The sequence below is a fragment of the Lolium perenne genome, chromosome 3 (genome assembly GCF_019359855.2).
Source record: "Lolium perenne isolate Kyuss_39 chromosome 3, Kyuss_2.0, whole genome shotgun sequence".
Taxonomy (NCBI): domain Eukaryota; kingdom Viridiplantae; phylum Streptophyta; class Magnoliopsida; order Poales; family Poaceae; genus Lolium; species Lolium perenne.
Window position 1 is genome coordinate 23,632,278 of NC_067246.2, and position 18,295 is coordinate 23,650,572.

An 18,295-nucleotide genomic window follows, 5' to 3' on the forward strand; every position below is an offset into this window, starting at 1 on the left:
TTAAAACTGTCAATCCTCAGCATATTTTATGTTACTAGTTAACCTCTATTTTATTCATCTTACGTGTACTGTTCTCGATATAAAATTTGTACACCATATTGTGATCATGGTCTTTAGTTTTCAGCTTTTTAATGTGGGAAATACGAGGAATATTGTATTGTTTATGAGAAGTAAATATATTTCAGATGTCATATGCGTGCTAGTTTATGGGGTAAGCATATTTTGCTCACATGTAAATTAATTTGTTGTAGTAGAATGGATCGAAGTTGGATACAAGGAACTCGTTTCACAACAGAGTACTTGAAAGGTGTTGAGGATTTTATGGCTGTTGTTCGTGAAAATTTCAGAGAAAATCAAGACATACTATGCCCATGTCGGGACTGCAAGAATCTGCATCACCAGAGCCAGTCACTTGTTGAGGAGCACATACAATGCGCTGGTATGTCCAACACATATACAAGATGGATCTTTCATGGTGAATCATTGAGTGATGATGAAGGGGATAAGATGGAGGACGTTGCATACACATCTGATGACGAGGGAGATGACTTTGATGAAGACAATCGAGGTGATGTTTCGTATATGGTAGATGATCTGGCTAGGTCTGGAAGGCAAGGTGAGGGTCAGCCAAACCTCTATTCCAAGCTAATTGAGGAAGCCAAGAAAGAACTTTACGAAGGATGCAGCAATTTCACACGACTATCATTCATTATTAAGCTTCTCCATGTCAAATCATACGGCCGGATTACAAACAGAGCATTCAATCTAATGCTTGAGGTGATCAGCGCGGCGTTTCAACATGCCGATATACCGAAGTCATATGCAGCAGCTAAGAGTGTTCTCCATGAAGTTGGGCTTGGTTATGAGACTATTCATGTATGCAGGTTTGATTGTGCATTGTTTTGGGGAAACTATGCCAACATGACCCATTGTCCTGAGTGCGGGACATCAAGATGGAGAGACACAGAGGGAAAGAAAAAGGTACCCCACAAGGTTCTTAGGTACTTTCCTATAATCCCTAGGCTTCAAAGATTTTTCGCGTCAAAAGAACTCTCGGCAGATGCTAGGTGGCACAAGGAGAAGAGGGTTGTCGAACAAGGTGTTATGAGACACCCGGCTGATGGTGAAGCATGGAAGCACTTTGACAGTGAGTATGGTCGGTTTGCTAAAGATGCTCGTAACATTAGGCTTGGTATTGCCACCGATGGATTCAACCCCTTTGGAAACATGAGTAGTTCATATAGCATGTGGCCAGTTTTTGTCATCCCGTACAACTTCCCGCCGTGGATGTGCATGGACCAATCCAATTTCATGATGTCTTTGCTTATTCCCGGGAAAAAAGCACCTGGAAAGGAGTTCCATGTGTTTATGCAGCCGCTGATTGCAGATATGATGAAGCTTTGGGGAAACGGTGTGGAGACGTACGATGCAATGACCAATGATTCATTTACTTTGCGTGCTGCATTCTTGTGGTCGATTCATGATTACCCTGGACTGGCCACTCTATCAGGGCGTAGCACACGTGGTTATTATGCATGTGTGCATTGTGATGAGAACCCTTGCTACGAGCCTCTGAAAAACAAGATTGGTTATGTCGGGCATCGCAGATTTCTGCCTACTAATCACCGTTTCAGGAGAAGCAAGGATTTCAATGGGCAAGTTGAGAAAAGGGAGAAACCTCGGAAGTTCACGAAAGCCGAAGTGTTGGAGAAGTTAGAGAAAGTTAAGGATTTCAAACCAGGTAAGTATCCAGGAAATAAGAAGAGAAAGCGCACTGAGAAAGATCAACCAAACTGGAGTCAGAAGGTGAGCCTATATGATCTTCCATACTGGTCAAACCTGAAATTAGCATACAACATTGATGTAATGCATGTTGAGAAGAACATCTGTGACAATATACTTGGGACTCTGCTGGAGATTGAGGGAAAGAATAAGGATACCGTAAATGCCAGGATAGATTTGGAGAATATAGGAATCAGGAAAGACCTTCACCTAAAACCCGATGGAAAGGGTGGAAAGGTGAAGAAAAAAGCAGAGTATAATCTTACCAAAGAAAACAAGAAAAGATTTTGCGAGTTTTTAGCGAATTTGAAATTCCCAGATGGGTATGCTGCTAATCTAGCAAGATGTGTGGATCTTGAAGCATGTAAAGTGCATGGGTTGAAGACCCATGACTGCCACATACTGTTGCAGCAAGTCATGCCGGTTGCACTAAGAGGGCTTGTGAGAGAGGACATATATGAGGCCATTGCAGAACTAGGTAATTTTTTCAGGCAGTTGTGCTCAAAAACTCTTAGAGTTGATGTGCTTCACCGGATGAAGGAGGATATTCCTGTAATTCTTTGCAAGCTCGAGAGGATTTTTCCACCCGCCTTCTTTGATGTCATGGTTCATTTAGCTGTTCACCTACCCGAAGAGGCAATTTTAAGGGGACCAGTGCATTATGGGTGGATGTATCCAATAGAAAGAAGGCTTGGGTACCTAAAGGGAACTGTTCGTAACAGAGCAAAGCCCGAAGGGTCAATTGCAGAGGCATATGTCGTGGATGAGTGCTTGTCCTACTGCTCTAGATATCTGATAAATATTGAGACAAGATTTAACAAAGAAGATAGGAACAAGGATGGGAAGAGGGTTGCTTCTTCTGATGAATTGACAGTTTTTTGTACTGCTGCAAAAGGTTTTGGGGCGTCAAAGCTCAATTTTTATGATAGTGAGTACGACCAAATGGTTTGGTATGTGCTTGATAATTGTCGTGAAGTAGAGAAGTACATGGAGTGAGTATCCTTGTCATTATTATGCACAGTACTTATATGAACAATGTATGTCGATGTGTTCATTTTGCGTCTTTTGTTGCAGAGTTTACCGAGAAGAATTACAAATTAAAGGTGTGACTAACATTGAACAGACACTAAAGAAGGAATTCCCTGCATGGTTTGCGAAACATGTAAGCTCTTTTTTTGTGTGTGTTTGGGTGAGCTATATCCATCTTGTAGTAATGATGTCATTAACCTTACCATGTATTGATGTGTGCTCATATTTTGACAGATTCATAATATAGGAGAGCAAAACGTTTCAGAGGATTTGTACTCACTATCGTGTGGCCCAGACAATCGTTTTCGAGTGTACTCTGCCTGCAATGTGAATGGTGTTCGGTATCACACTTTGGAACGTGAGAAGCATAGAAGAACTCAAAATTCAGGCATCATGGTAAAGGGAGATGATAATGGTACAGAGATTGTGTACTATGGTGTTCTTAAGGAAATTATTGAGTTGATGTACCCGAAAAACAAGCATGGAGATAGGTCAGTCATTTTGTTTCGTTGTGATTGGTATGATATTACAAACAGCAAGATGACCGGGTTGAGGGATGATGGGTACTTCAAAAGTCTGAATCATAAGGCTCTTCGGTACAAGAATGATCCCTTCATATTGGCTCGTCAAGCGGACCAAGTGTTTTACATGGAGGACACAGCTCTTGGAAAAGACTGGAAGGTGGTGCAGACTTTCAGTCATAGACACTTGTATGATGTTCCTGAATCAGAGACAGGTGATCTCAATGCTGTAGATGCATACCAAGAAGATATGGCAGCGGCCGGTTTTACTATGAACAATGTTGATCCGCTGTTTCAAACTTTTAGTCGTGATGATGAAGAAGGCACGCCTGTAGATCCTAAAATTGTTGCTGAGATGGAGAAGAATGCCGAGAACAATGATGAAGATAGTTCCACTGACGAGGATGAACAGGATGACGACAGTGGGAACGCAAGTGAGCATTCAAGTGATGATGAAGATTAGCATGTTTCCTGATGTTTGTGTCTTTCATTAAGTTATTTCTGGCTTGATGATTTTTGTAATGGCTATTTGTATCTTTGAGCTGTACTGAAGTAACGGTACAAAACTCAATTGAAAATCTTGACACTCAAAAATGGGGAAATGATTTTTTTTGTGCTCATGTAGTCCTATGCAACAATTAAGAAGCTCAATGAACTGCAGCCGACATGAAGAGGGCTAGCCTTGTCGATCCTCGGTCAGCTCCTCCGGCAGCTCGATTTGCCTGCCCTCCTGTTGTGCCATCTAGATCACGTGAAAGACGATGGCGATGAAGTTGTTGGAGTCGTCTCGCGTCGGAGGCTATGTAGCCTTCCGCCGCTTGTTGAGCAACCGGTGGTGGTAAGTTATCCCACCAGGGGGAGTTGACGACGAAGTCGAGATCGCGGCAGATATCCGACATGAGAATGGAGAATGACGCGCCTGTGCTGGATCTCTACGTCCCACTTCGGCTGGAATGTGGCACCGGCGGGATGGGCACCCGCACCTTGCTGAGGCGCCAACTGCCCGGCAGGTGCACTTCGGTCCACCCCTCGCACGACATCCAGTTCTTGTAGAATATCCGAGCGACGGAGGAAAGAAGGGGGACCCTCGTCCGCGATTTCTCCTCCTTCGCCGCCTGCGATGATCCGGCCTCATGGCCGTTCCTCTTCTTGCACATGGCGTTGCGGCGGCGAGCTGTGGCTATCGGTGTGTTTTTGGGTGCAAGCGGGGCCAGGCAGGTGTGGACGATGGTAGGATGTAAGCGGTGCCCTTCTAAGGATGGGTGCGGGATATGAAGTCGGGTGTCATTGATGGCGACCTCCGAAGACGATGCGGCCTCGTGCCTGCTACCACGGGAAACGTGGCGACACGGCGGCCCCTGCCCCGGCCCCGGGGGCGCCCAGGCCCGTGGCCTCGACCGCCTCGCCGGCCACTAGGACCCGCCATGAATTTCCTCGCGGGCCTGGCTACGTCGCAGGAAGAGCTAGGCCGCGCGCGCTACGGTGGAGCTTGTGGCGGCTAGGGTTTGTTTGGAGGAGTGGATGAGGAAGAAGAGTGCGCGCCCTCTTTATATAGGCCGGAGCCAGGCGACGGCTGCGGGACGCGTGGCGTCACCATTACTGCGTTGGCGGAGGTGGGCGGCGGCCACTCGGCAGGCGAGGCATCGCCATTAACGTGCGCAGATTGCCGAAGCGACGCGTCGGCACCAGTGGCGCGCTGCCAGGGTTGCCCGAAGAAACGTCGGCAGACGCGAGCAGACGCAAACAGGGAGACGCAACCGAGGCGCATATTTGGGCTAGGTTGGCGTCGCCGCGGACGGCCCAGTCACTTTGCGTCGCCCCGCTGGAGGTGGTACCAGACGCATTTTTCGGCTTGACGGATGCAACCGGTCGCTCAGCGTCCATTTGCGTCGCCCCCCTAAGTCACAAAGGTATGAGTCATTTTGCACAATAAACAAAAAATAAGTGTATATCAAGAAAAAAAATTCCCTCCACCGAAAAGAATCCACTCCCTCCAAATTTTCTTTACCAAAAGATCAATTTTCCCTCCACCCAAAATACCCGTTCCCTCCACTTCTCTTTTTTCAGCTGATTTTTATATCTAATGTGTCCACCTCTATCGGTCAGTTGAAACTTCTCCAATCTAATCGTGCGCGGAGGTAGCGCCCAGTTCCCTCCGCTGTGGCGAAAACGGGGAAAGAGGAGCAGGAAATCAAAGGCGCCCCCCGATTCCCTGCAAGGTCCAACGGCGGCGCCCTCCTCATCTATCGGATCGACCGCTGGCCTCGCCAGCGACCTTCTCCTCCGCGCCCCAGCCCGCTCGAACGCCGCTGCCCTCCTCGCCGACGGGATCAGAGCCGTCGGGCTCACCTCCAGTGTCTTCCTGTGCGCCCCTTCCCTGTTCTCTCCGACGAGTGCTGCTCCGTCCGCACCCACGAGAACGCCTGCACCTGCTAGAACGCCACCGCCTGCACTCGCGCGAACGCCTCCGCCCGCTCCCGGGATTACGCCGCCGCCCGCACCCGCGCGAACTCCGCCGCCCTCCGCAAGGTACCATCCTCTTCTACAAACTTTCGTTCTAGTGAAAACTGCAGGTACTTTGCGTATTGGTTGCTCTTGCCACCATCATTGTTTCAGACTGAGTGGGGTGTTACTTTGTCCTCTCCGCTTGCAGCTTGTGTTCTGATTCCTATATATCTAATTAGATTAATTTCCTGTGTTGACAAAAGCCGTGGAGGCCAGCTAGCAATGCTATTGTTTTATAGTATGCCAAATCAGATATACATCCATGGTAGCTAATCTATGCGACACCATCTACTGCATCTACTGAAAGCACTAGGTGCTATATATATGTTGTAGGAAACTAAATTTCAACACTAGGTACTATGTTCCAGGGAACTAAATTTCAACTGAAGGCTGTTTTTGACGCTGTAAAACTTGTTGCATGTCCAAAGTCTTGCAATATTGTAGCACACAGTTTGGCTCCGCATGGTGTTGGTATGAGGGGAGTAGGTCCTATTATAACTGAAAGCTTAACCTGCAGTGGCAAGCTCTCTGTATTTTTAGTAGTTTGGTTTAACTTTTTTTTTTTCAAATCTACACAGAGGCAAGCATCCTGTCATATAAATCTGTGGGCTGAAACCACTACAATCAGTCCTGAAACTAAATATTTTTAAGGTGATGCTCTGTTTACATGTTTTTCCTTATTAGAGAGATAATTAAAGTGAGTCATGATACTGCTAGGAGGGTCAGGTAGACATGTACATGAGGCCTTTGTCAAATAACTTACTGTATATCTGTATGCTTATATATGAGGCCTTTGTCAAATAACTTACTATATGCATATGGTCATTGTTTTTCTGAATCTTACCATTATATGTTAGCATATTTTGCTTCTAATCTTTCATGATATCCTTCTTCGCCAAGGTAGTGAAATCATGGCCGCAACTCCAGAGTATGAGAAAAACAGGTTGGCAAGGATTGCGAGGCGCAAGGCTGAGGAGGCAGGGCCTCTTGCAAACATACGGAACATAGCTAGTCAACTGCTATATGGCCAGAATACAAAAGACAAACAGAGGCACAAAGGTGATGACGGTGGTAGTGGCTCCGAATATGAGCCAAATGATGATGAGGAGGCTGATGATGGCGATGAGGTTTCTGGAGAAGAGGAGCATGAGCCAACTGTACATATGTCAAAGGAAAAGGTATTTTTGGAGGGAACTTGATTAGTAAAAGTGCATATATGTACATAGTGGTCAAATAGTTTTAGATTTAAGTTTTACTCCTATAAATATATTGTTGGCATGCTTGTCATTCAAATTGGCAGTACATATGACCTTAAGTGCACAACTATTAAGACCATGTATGAGTCAATGTCGATTCACTGCCTTTTTTTTCACTTCCTTTTTTTCCCAACTTGTTTGAATCAGGAAAATCAACCTTCGACAAAGCCACAAGGAAGAAAGCGTGCCCGGTCCAAAACCACAGTACCTACTACCACAAGAACAACAAGAGCATCGGCATCTAGACTTAACCAGACTGACCATACCTCACCTAATGACGACACATCAGCTCACCGAACTTCGAAAGATAGTAACTCACCCCAGGCCGATACAGAGATGCAACATTCTCAAGACATGACAAACATCTTGCGCCAAATTGATAACAGTGATACACTACGGGGCCAAGGTATATGCATCGTCATCTCTTAACACTATGCTTTATAGTTTCCACTTGAAATAATATATTTCCTCTTATTTTGATATCTTGTTATGTAGATGCTTTAGTGTGCTCTAATGGTCCAACTAATCCAAAAACCTCAATGAGAGTCAAACGTAGACCAACCATGGGGCAGGGTTTAGATGATTATGCAAAAAGAAATGGAGGGATGAAGATGAAGATTGATTTCTCAGCTGGCAGAGTGAGGCCTCTTGACCCTGTCCAAGCAGCCAAGCTTGCTTCTCAATGTGGTGTACACGTCCGCAGCAACATCATGCATGTTGCTACACATTGGAATGATTATAGCAAAGAAGACCTAGCCCATCATATTCCTAAAGCTATTGGTCATGTTGCGGTGAGACATTTTACTTCGTTATTTTCATTCCCAGTTTCACATGCTTTGTTATGTATTTACTATCTTTCATTGATTTTAGAAAAACTTTGAAATGGATCCAAAAGATGAGGTGTCCAAAGGTGTATGCACAAAGATACTCCAGAAGGGTGTTCGGCAACAGCGATATATCTTGAAGAGGGATTATTTTAATGGTCGTACCCGTGAAGAAGCGCTATCTCGTAAGCCACCCAAAGTTAGTCAACATAATTGGGAAACTCTTGTGAATAAATGGTCAGATGAAAGAAACAAGGTTTGTACGAACTGCAGAAGATGCTACTAAATTGCAATTTCATTGTTTGGATTCTTTTGTGGAATGTAGCTTCATCCACACCTTAGCATCTGCATAAGGCCTAGCTGTACCATTTCCTGATCCTTGTAGGTAACATGATACGATCTTCTCACAACTCCCTAAGTATGTTTAACATGTTAATTCACATTCAGGTTTTGGCAAGACCAACAATCTAACAATTGTACTGTACTTGTAATCTAGCATGTATATCCACGTTCTTCATCCTTTACTGTACTTGCAATCCAGCATGTATATCTACTTTCTTCATCCTTTAATGTACAATCCAAAGACGTACATCTACCTTCTTCATCTTGTAGCGATAAAATGTTTATTGTTTTAACATATATTTGTTTGTACTTACAATACTAATATTCATTTGCTTCATATAGAAAATTTGTGCCAAGAATAAGGAGAACCGAGAAGGTGTTAAGCATCACCAAACTACAGGCTCTAGGTCTTATCCTTCTCATTTCCACCAACTTGTAAGTATATTGCCCATTTTCTGCACTGTATTATCAATGGTTGTCTACTGCACATTTTGGCGACTTTCATATTTGAATACTAATTATATAAATTCCTACATCTTGTAGAAAAAAGACAAGTACAACAATGAGGATCCTAGTCCCATTGAGTTTTTCAAAGAGACCCATACCAATAGAAAGACGGGATGCATGAGCACAGCTGCGCTTGAAGCTTATGTGAGATTTCTCTCTATTTCTGTTTAGTTGAATAACACTTGTTGCTGGCTGTATTTATAGTTGTTTGATATGGTGCTGGCTGCTTGCTATGTCGTTTGCTATTTGTTGTGCCGTTGTCTTTCTTGTTTGCTATGTCATTTGGATACTTGCTACTTGCGGTTGTCTTTATCGTTTGTTTATGTGCTACTAGCTACTTGATGACTTGTTGCTGTTGTTGGTTTTTTTGCTTCGCAATTATATATTTTGTACACGCTTATGGCTCATTCTCTGATTTTATAAGTTAATTGAATGTATCACTTTTATCTAACCGGAGCAATAATGCTTTCTTCATAGACTGATATGGAAAACAAAAGGAGTGAAGCGCTTGAGCACCCGGTGTCTGGTACACATATTGTGGCTGAAGTTCTAAAGGAGCATAGCTCCTCAAGCACCTTCCTTTCTACCATGGGGTATCAATCAAGATCTGGGAGGTCTAGGACATCAGCTTCTGAAGAACGCGTCCGAGAGTTAGAAGGGAAAGTCGAACAACAGAAGATAGAAGCAATAGAGGCAAATGCGATGTACCAACAACAGTTAAACGAGAGAGGTAAAACGCAAGAAGCTGCACTTGGAGAGATGCAAAGGAAGCAACAAGAAGAATTGGTGGCTATGAAGAAGATCCAAGAAGAGAAAAATAAAGCATATGAAAAGAAGCAAGCGGAGCAAGACAGCCTTATTAGCTTCCTCTTACGGAAACATGCAACTCAAAACTAGACACCATACGTGATGGTGCATGAAAGCCATGATCAGATGGTGGTGCTATTCTAGCATTAACTTAGTTTATTTGTCTTTACTCATGTCAAAATTATAGTGCAACTTATTTATTTCTGTGAGATGATATGTGGTTGTCAGTTTGATATGTACTATGATTTCCGTGGCAAATAAGTGTATGTTGTCATATGTATTCAACATGAATTTTGGTTCAGAGTCTAGTTTTATTAAATTTAGAAATTATTGAAAGCAATACTTTAACAATTAAATAAAAATACATTAATATTGCATGCAAAATTATTTATAGAAAATAATGCCTACAAAAAGTTGGAAATAAATATTATTTCTTGCTAAAATAATTGGGAACGTGAAATAAATAGTTTTTTTGGAAAAATTAAAAATCAAAATTAAAAATTCGAAAATAAACACTAGGATTGTTTTCTAAATTAATAAAATGACATCATATGATGTCATTCACATCCGTGACGCTAATCCGTGACGGTGTGATGTTCTCCTAGGTGCTGACATCACACATGACATCATGCATACTCTGTGACGTTTTCTGGCGCGCCGCGTCACTAGGGAGTAATCTGTGACGGGGATTCCGTGACGATGCTCGTGACGCTCAATCTACGTCATGAAGGGGTCTTCCGTGAGGTTTATTGCTATTGCATGACGTTTTGAGCTCGTCACAGTATATCAGATCCCTTGTAGTGAGCATGCGGGGCAACTCGCCTAGAAATCTACGGAGATTCAAACTTAGTGGTGCAGCAGTCAATGAACTTATGCGACGCGGTCAGCGACAACATGATCGCTTATCAATAGTTGTACCAAAATATGGAAGCCAAGTTTGAGGGATGCGAGCTCAAACATATCGGCAGAGCCAGCAATGAAGAAGTCGATACTCTGGCAAATATAGGGTCCACGTGCTCCCTCATTCTAGACGGAGTGTTTTACGAAGTCATTGCCCAGCGATCGATAAAGGAGAAAACTCCAGCATCTTCAAAACCATCTACTGATGAATCAGCGGCGGACCAGCAGCAAACTGCCGAAGAACCTTCACCATCATCAGCAGAGCAAGTCCTCCTCTCGAGCCGCCATGGACCAAACCTTTACTAGCGTACCTAACGAAGCAAGATTTGCCAGAAGATTCTGTGGAAGCAAGGTGGATCGTCAGGCGGTCAAAGGCCTTCACCGTGATCAATGGCGAGCTTTACAAGCGCAGGATCTCGGGTATCCTCCAAAGGTGTATCGCCATTGACGATGGAAAAGCACTACTACGCGAGATACATGAAGGAACCTGCGGACACCACGCAGGAAGCAGGGCCCTCGTAGCAAAAGCCTTCAGGGCAGGATTTTACTGGCCAACAGCAGCATCGGATGCTCGAGATCTAGTCATGAAATGTGACCCCTGCCAGCGCTTTTCCCCAAAACCGCACGCCCCCGCAACAGATCTAATGACAATACCTCTAGCCTGGCCCTTCGCTCAGTGGGGACTCGACCAAGTCGGACCACTGCCGAGGTCGTCGCCAGGGGGGCACATGTATTTGCTGGTCGCGGTCGACAAGTTCACCAAGTGGATCGAGGCAGTGCCCGTTCGAAACCAAAAGTCCGAAACAGCTGTTCAGTTTTTCAGATGAATAACTTGTCGGTTCGGTATGCCCCACAGTATCATCATAGACAATGGATCTAACTTCGACTCCAAAGAGTGTCGGAAGTTCTGCGACGACGGAGGAATCAAACTGAAGTTTGCATCAGTTAGCCACTCACAGACCAATGGGCAGGTAGAGAGGATCAACGGTCTAATAGGGGATGGCCTCAAGAAACGCCTTACAGGCGCGGCTGGAGCCTGGGAAGAGGAGCTACCATCTGTGCTATGGAGCTTGCGCACCACGCCTAACAGGTCAACTCAGTACACTCCATTCTTCTTGGTGCACGGAGCTGAAGCAGTTCTACCAGCCGACGTTCGGTTCGAAGCTCCTCGGGTGACAGCATACACAGAATCTTCTTCCAACATCGCGCTGCAGGACGCTGTGGACCTTCTCGATGAAGCACGAGACATTGCCTTGGCGAGAATGACGGTGTACCAATAGGCGTTGAGGAACTATCACAGCCGACGAATACGCAGCCGAAGCTTCAATGTTGGGGATATGGTGCTTCGGTTGAAGCAAGAAAGACCCCTGAAACTTGAATCCCCGTGGGAAGGACCATACATCGTCACTGAAGTGATACCAGGAGGAGCATATTGGCTCAAAAATCCAGCTTCAGGAAAAGACGTTGGGAATCCATGGAACATCGCACAGCTGCGATGGTTCTACACCTAGGATACAATTGTTTTTATTTACTCGACAGCCTTTAAGGTTAATGTTGCATTATGAATAAAGTTCTAATCAGGTTTTCTACCTTTTTTCTTAATTCAGGCCCTATCACCCGACCATATCGTTTGGGGCCCTAAACAATCAGCTCTTACTCCCATCGGGAGCGTTGGCCTGAAGAATACGCTTACACAGCGTCATTGATTAAATACTCTCAACGAGAGCTAAGATTAATGACGCACCAAAACAACCAATCCAGGCCTCGAAAAAGCTTCGAGTGCTGCAGTCGATGGTTACATTATCCCAAAATAAGGCTCAAACCGGTGCACCGCGTGACGAAGCCAAGCGTCTAATTCCCTCGACTAAGTCGATGGGTCTCGCTCTTACAAAAACTTACATATCGGCTTCGCAATAACATTGCAAAAATTCAACGAAGTCGTCGAGAGAGCAGGTTGAACTGATCACTCAGCCGCCCTCGACAATAAATTATCAATCCAACTAGTATAGCGTGTAGCGCATGCAGTAAACTTGTACAAAAACAATTTCATGCAGGTACAAGGATGTTACATTCAGGGCTAGGCTCCCTGGCTCCCTTGACCCCTCGTTTCCTTTTCAAGACAAGACTCCATTCGAGAGACAATGGTATATGCGGGGCCTCTAGCAATATCATAATATTGGCCCAAATTCCTATCAGTGTTTGCTATGACCCTTAAATCTAGGGATGGATGACATGCCAATACCGAAGCAAAGGCAAGTTCGGCGGCAGCCAGAAGCTCCTTCCGCACCAACTGCCGAATCCTTTTTGGCGACTTGAATCGGGTGAATAGGGCAGATAAAGTTTCTGGAGCCTCATCCAGAGGAAACAAAGTACCCCAGACCATCTTGAGATGAGCATGAAACTTATCGAAGTAGTAATGTGCTTTCTCCACGCGGTACTCGAACTTCGCCATAACAACGGCCTTCAGACGAAGCAGCCACAGATCATGCTTCGGGTGAGCAGCATCAGTCATCGCCTCGACCTTCTCATGAATCCTCCTGTCTTCCTCGGATTTATCTGAAGACACAACTGGAAAGGAACCAATATCAGTTAAAAAGAGCATCCGAGCTGCGCCAGGAATCTGGAGATGGGGAAAACACTCACAGCCCAAACTTTCGGTGGCAACTTGAAGACCATCGAGAGCATATTGCTCGATAGCAGTTGCTATTTCTCCTTTTTTCTTCACCAACGCTGCCATGGCCCGAATAGAAGCAATGTCTTTATTTAAACGAGACACTTGGTCACGTAAGCGGCGAACAAGGTCAGAATCATCGTTAGCCGAAGGATTTGAGAAAAGTTCGGCACAAGAAGAAGATGAAGGAATCTGCAGCACAATCTTCGATTCAGAAAGACGTTAACATAAAACTCCCATCGGGAGCGTCGGCATTTATATTACATCCAAAAGGTTGTTTGAAATTGGCAACAGAGCCGAAATAAATAGAACTAAGTCAAGTTACGATTGGCCTTATTTACAACTAACGAAGCAACAAAATCAAGGAGGCGCTGACGACGAGCCACGGGCAGCTTCAGGAGTGGGCTTGGCTTGTGCTTCATCTACCAACTTCAGCAGTTGATTGGCACAAGTCACTGCCGATCTTTTAAAAGGATCAAGGTCGACTAAGTGGTTGTCGTCATCCACAGGCAATGCCTTAGACAACTTCTCCAAGTCAGACCCCAGCCCATGACCCATTAGCAGCTGGAAAGTAAGAACCACCCCGAATAATCGAGAACGACGTTTCAATACCTCCATTGGCTCGGAAGAGTCGACAAGAAAAGCATCCGCCATCTCGCCAAGGGTCTTGTCTTGCTTCACCTTCAGGAAGATCACCGAGTACAACCTCGATAGTGCTCCTTTGGTCTTTTGCAGAAGGCCAAGGACTTGGACATTTGACTCAGCGGCAAGCGACAAGGCATCGGATGTGGAGTCCTCCCGGAGCTGATTGCGTCGAGTAACGGTTATATTGGCGGCCTCTGAAAGAAAGATAGGTCAGCAGCCAGTAAAGAAATACCAAAAAAGAAATTATGTGTCGAGAATCTTACCCAATAAGTCTTTGATGGACTCGCGGAGGATGCCTTCCTTCTTATCGACTGCAATCGCTGCCGCACGCCTGGCCTCCTGTTCATCCTTCATCTGCCGCTTCAGCTTCGACAGCTCCCTCTTCAGCGAGACGTTTTCATTCTTGGCATCGGTGGCAAGCCTGTTGGCCTCCAGCACCTGATCAGCCGAAGACTTGACGGTCTTCCGAAGCTGGGCGTTTTCAGACTCCAGTCGGGTAAACTGCTCGGCGAAATCTACCACAACATCGACTGTGGCATAAATCGGCTGCAGCAAGGAAGTCAGGGAGACTCAGTGGATAAGAAGAAAATTCAGGAAAACAAGGCCAAATAAATACTTACGTGATCACGAGAAGCTGACCATGTAGGAGCATCGCCAGGAGGAATAACCTTCGACACTGGAATCTTCTCCACGGCCGTCCTTGCAGGAGGTGTCGGTTTGGCAGAAGAAGGGTTAGGCTCTTTAGCCGATGATGTTCTCTCGGCAGATAACTAAGCCCTCTTTGCGAGAGGGACGAGGTCATCGTCAGAGCTACTTCAGAAAATAAAATGATTAGCATACAAAAAAGAAAAGAAGGTCAAATCACAAAGGAGTGAAGATGCTCACAGTTCCAAGTCATCCTCAGCAGCGAAAAAGCCTGACGGCCCCTTGTCAACAGGAGAAGGCGGAGGAGTTCCAACGGCATCGTTATCTTGGTCGCTGGGACTAGATTCAGCCGTCGTGATGAAATCATCGTCTATCTGCAAGCGACGCTTGCTCCTGGTGAAAGCGGCATCCTCGGCAGTGTCGCCCTCTTGAACATCGCTGTCCTCAAGGACCTGCTGGGCGTCCTCAGTCCCTTCAGAATCGTCATCATCATCCTCCGGCTCCACGCCGCTTTCCGATGTAGGAGGGTAGCATCGAACGACGAAGGGGGCCTATCAAAAAGAGTAAAGAAGTTTGTAAAGCGCGACAAAGCAAAAAGAAGTGAAAGCAAACGAGGAGCAGTAAAGATTACCTCAGACGGGAGGTGGTCGAGATCATAAGGAGGACGAGCCGATGTCAAGACGATGGTGTCCTTCATACTGAGGCATGTCAGGCGACGAACCTCATCCCGAAGCTCATCTGCCGACAGGTCGGCAGAGTTGATCCTTGACTTGTCGCCTTTGCCAGTATAAAGCCATAACTGGTGGGGTCGAGACATTAGCGGCTGCACTCGACGTTGCAGGAACACTGAAACTACTTCAGTGCCGCACATTGTCAAGCCTCCCGTATTCTTCAAACCGACAATCTGCTCAAACAGTTTGTCAGCTATCGCCCTCTCTTCGGGAGAAAGGGCGTTTCGCCAAGACTTCTTTTTGTGAGCTACCAAGACGTCATCAAAGGAAGGGAGATTCGAACGCCGCCCAGGAACGACGGGATCTCGCAGGTAGAACCACTTGTTGCGCCAACCCTGGACATATTCCTTCATTGGGTAGTCGAAGTAGTCGACCTCCTTCCTGATGTCGTCGTGGCGAACGAGCAGATGCCATGGGATGGCTTAAGTTGGGGCCGAATGGGCGCTAGAGGATTCGGGGGAGGGTTTGCGACTAGATGGGATGAACTTCCGGATGCTTTCCTCAAGAACACAACCAAAGGCCGGTATGCAAGAAGAGAGACAAGAGGAAGAACTCTGCTCTAGATCGCTAGCTTCATTGATCTTAACATGGTTACAGGTTTTTGGATACAAGGTTCTTCGTCTAACTTCACCTCACGTAACCTTCCCTACCCGTAAGAGGCTATGCCCCCTCTCCTTATATAGGGGAGAGGGTGGCTTATAGAACAAGAAACCCTAATGGCATCTTTGACTGGACAAACTACTTTACAAAGCTACTTTAATCAGGGATGACGCCGGGGTCTTCTTTAATCAGGGACGCTGACGTCCTCCGGCTTCTTTCAGCGTCACCTCTCTCTTTGGCGCCAGGGCTCCGATTAAAGTTACTTTGCTTAGCTCATCCTTGTCTTTTAGCTCTGAAGAGAATCTTTGACCGGTCTTGCCGACCTGCTCTCCTTCCGGTATCTTCTTCATCCGGTTCCGGTATACCCCTCTTGGGGATACCGGCTTAGCTTCACTTAGCCAAACTCTTATCTTTGTGCTCCGGTAAGGATATTAAACCGGTATCTTGATGGCTCAAACCATCCGGTTTGGCATGCCTTTGGCATACCGGGGGTCATCCCCCCAACATTAGTCCCCGAAGCTGGTATAGTTTGGTGGATTCTATCAAACAGACCATGCCAGGTTCTCTTGTTTTTATGATACCGGTTTAATCTTTCCGGCGTTGAGCTTGGATCCGGCATCTTTGCCCGGACTTACGTTTTCTCTCTCTGCGAGGTATTCCTCGGCATCTTTTGCTCCGGTATCTTTAGCATTTACTCTTTCCTCGGTGAAGTCGAGAATTTCTCGGGCCCCGTGCCTGTCAGTGACATGCGCACTGTTAACTGGCGCGCCAGTGTCAGAGGTCACTTCGCTTCGACTCCCGCGCGCACATTAAATGCTCCACAACGGATCCCAGTCGCCACTCCGGATCTGTGTGCGCCTCCGTGTGTCTCTTCGTTTCCTTGCGTGTACCACCGTGACACGTGGCGGCCCGTGGTGCGAACCGCCGTGGTCCGACGGTTTTCGGCCCACCTTCTCTCTCCTTTATAAGGCAGAACCGTCGCCTCTTCTTCTTTTTCTCGCATTCCCCACTCTTCGCGCACAGTGCCTGTTGCTCTCTGCGCCTCCGCCGCTCTCCGTCCGCCGCTGTTCGCTCGAGCTCTGCCGCCCGGCGAACTCGTGCCGCTCCTCCGCCGGACCTCGCCGTGCAGAGATTTGTCGCAGTGCCCCAGTTTCAACCGCTGCATTCACGCTTCCTTGCGCCCTTCTCCGCACCGTCGTCGACGGAGTCCCTCGGCGACCGCAGGCCCACTGCTTCACCGGCGAACCTCTTCTCCATCGACTGCGCCGCCTCAGGTTAGGTCCAAACTCAGTTTGCTTCCCTTTTGCTTGTTTTCCAGATCTTGGGTCGATGGTGTTTTTATTTCCCCTTTTCTTTTGATTTTCCTCTTACTCGTAAATCTTCACGCGGGGGCCAACTGTGGGATTTCTGTTTTTCTGCCTCTAAACCGATGTCTAGCGAGGAATCTTCCTCTGCCTCCTCTGCTTCCTCTTCTTCCGGTAACCGACGTAGTCAATCCTCCGATAGATCAACCGATTCAGATCCGATGGATACCGATTCCGGCAGCCAGCAAGAATCCGGTAGCCATCAAGAATCCGGTAGCCACCAAGAATCCGGCAGCTCTAGCCAAGCTTCCGGTGTAAATCCTTCCGGTGTCACTCGTGGAGCCTGGATGGGCTCCAATGTCACCCAGTACGAGATCGACTGGTTATACCGGTCCCGCAGGATTCCGGAGGGAGTAACCTGCCGGCTTCCCGGCGATGAGATTGAACCGGTGCTTGAGCCCGGTGAACATGTTGTTTTCCTCACTCACTTTGAGCGCGGCTTCGGCCTTCCTGGTTCGCCATTTTTCCGTAAGTTCTTAGATTTCTATGAACTTCAACCTCATCACCTCCCTGGCAACGCCATTTTTTATCTTTCCTGCTATGCCACCTTCATGGAGGCTTACATTGGCATTCGTCCCACTCGTGAGACGTTTGCCCGCTTCTTTGCTCTGCGGATCAATTCCGTTCAGGGCAAGGAAATTCCTAAGTCCAAACCCCCCGTGCAGTGCGGGTCTTGCATCATCGGCTCCCGCCAAGGGAGCCCTTTCTTCAAATTCTCCGGCCTCGAGTCCTGCCACTTATGGCAAGGGACCTTCTTCTACGTGAAGAACAACGGCCCCGCGAACCTCATCGATCTGCCGCCATTCAATCCGGCGCCGCCCAGCAGAGCCAACTGGGGCTACAACCCGAAGACGGATCATATTGAAACCAACCGGGTGGTACGCTTCATGGCGAACTTGGTGAAGGAAACCAACATCTGCTCTGATGATATAATCCGCACTTTTATCTCGCGCCGGGTGCTTCCTCTTAAGCGCCGGCATCATAGGATGAGCGAGATGTATGGTCCTGGTGATCCCACCAAGATTACCGGCCTTCCTCTCAGCAAAAGAGACGTCGTCCGAAAGGCTAAGCAGATCTGCCAAACTGCGATGCCGGATGATTGGGAATGGGGCCTTCTTCCTCTCAACACTACTAACCCTCCGACCCAAGAAGTAAGAGATTACGCA

General features: G+C 46.8%; 2 protein-coding genes across 2 annotated transcripts; both read left to right on the forward strand.

Moving 5' to 3' along the window:
• The first annotated feature begins 255 nt into the window (after positions 1–255).
• LOC127339159 (uncharacterized) lies at positions 256–3,852 on the forward strand. Its single transcript, XM_051365038.2, has 3 exons — positions 256–2,774; positions 2,857–2,944; positions 3,046–3,852. The coding sequence occupies exons 1-3, from the start codon at positions 256–258 to the stop codon at positions 3,793–3,795; spliced, it is 3,357 nt and encodes a 1,118-aa protein (XP_051220998.1). The 3' UTR covers positions 3,796–3,852.
• A 1,595-nt stretch (positions 3,853–5,447) lies between these two features.
• Positions 5,448–9,881, forward strand: LOC127339160 (uncharacterized). The gene is made up of 8 exons (XM_071827800.1): positions 5,448–5,861; positions 6,742–7,015; positions 7,241–7,499; positions 7,589–7,884; positions 7,964–8,173; positions 8,602–8,694; positions 8,803–8,910; positions 9,244–9,881. The coding sequence occupies exons 2-8, from the start codon at positions 6,749–6,751 to the stop codon at positions 9,661–9,663; spliced, it is 1,653 nt and encodes a 550-aa protein (XP_071683901.1). The 5' UTR covers positions 5,448–5,861; positions 6,742–6,748; the 3' UTR covers positions 9,664–9,881.
• The last annotated feature ends 8,414 nt before the right edge of the window (positions 9,882–18,295 follow it).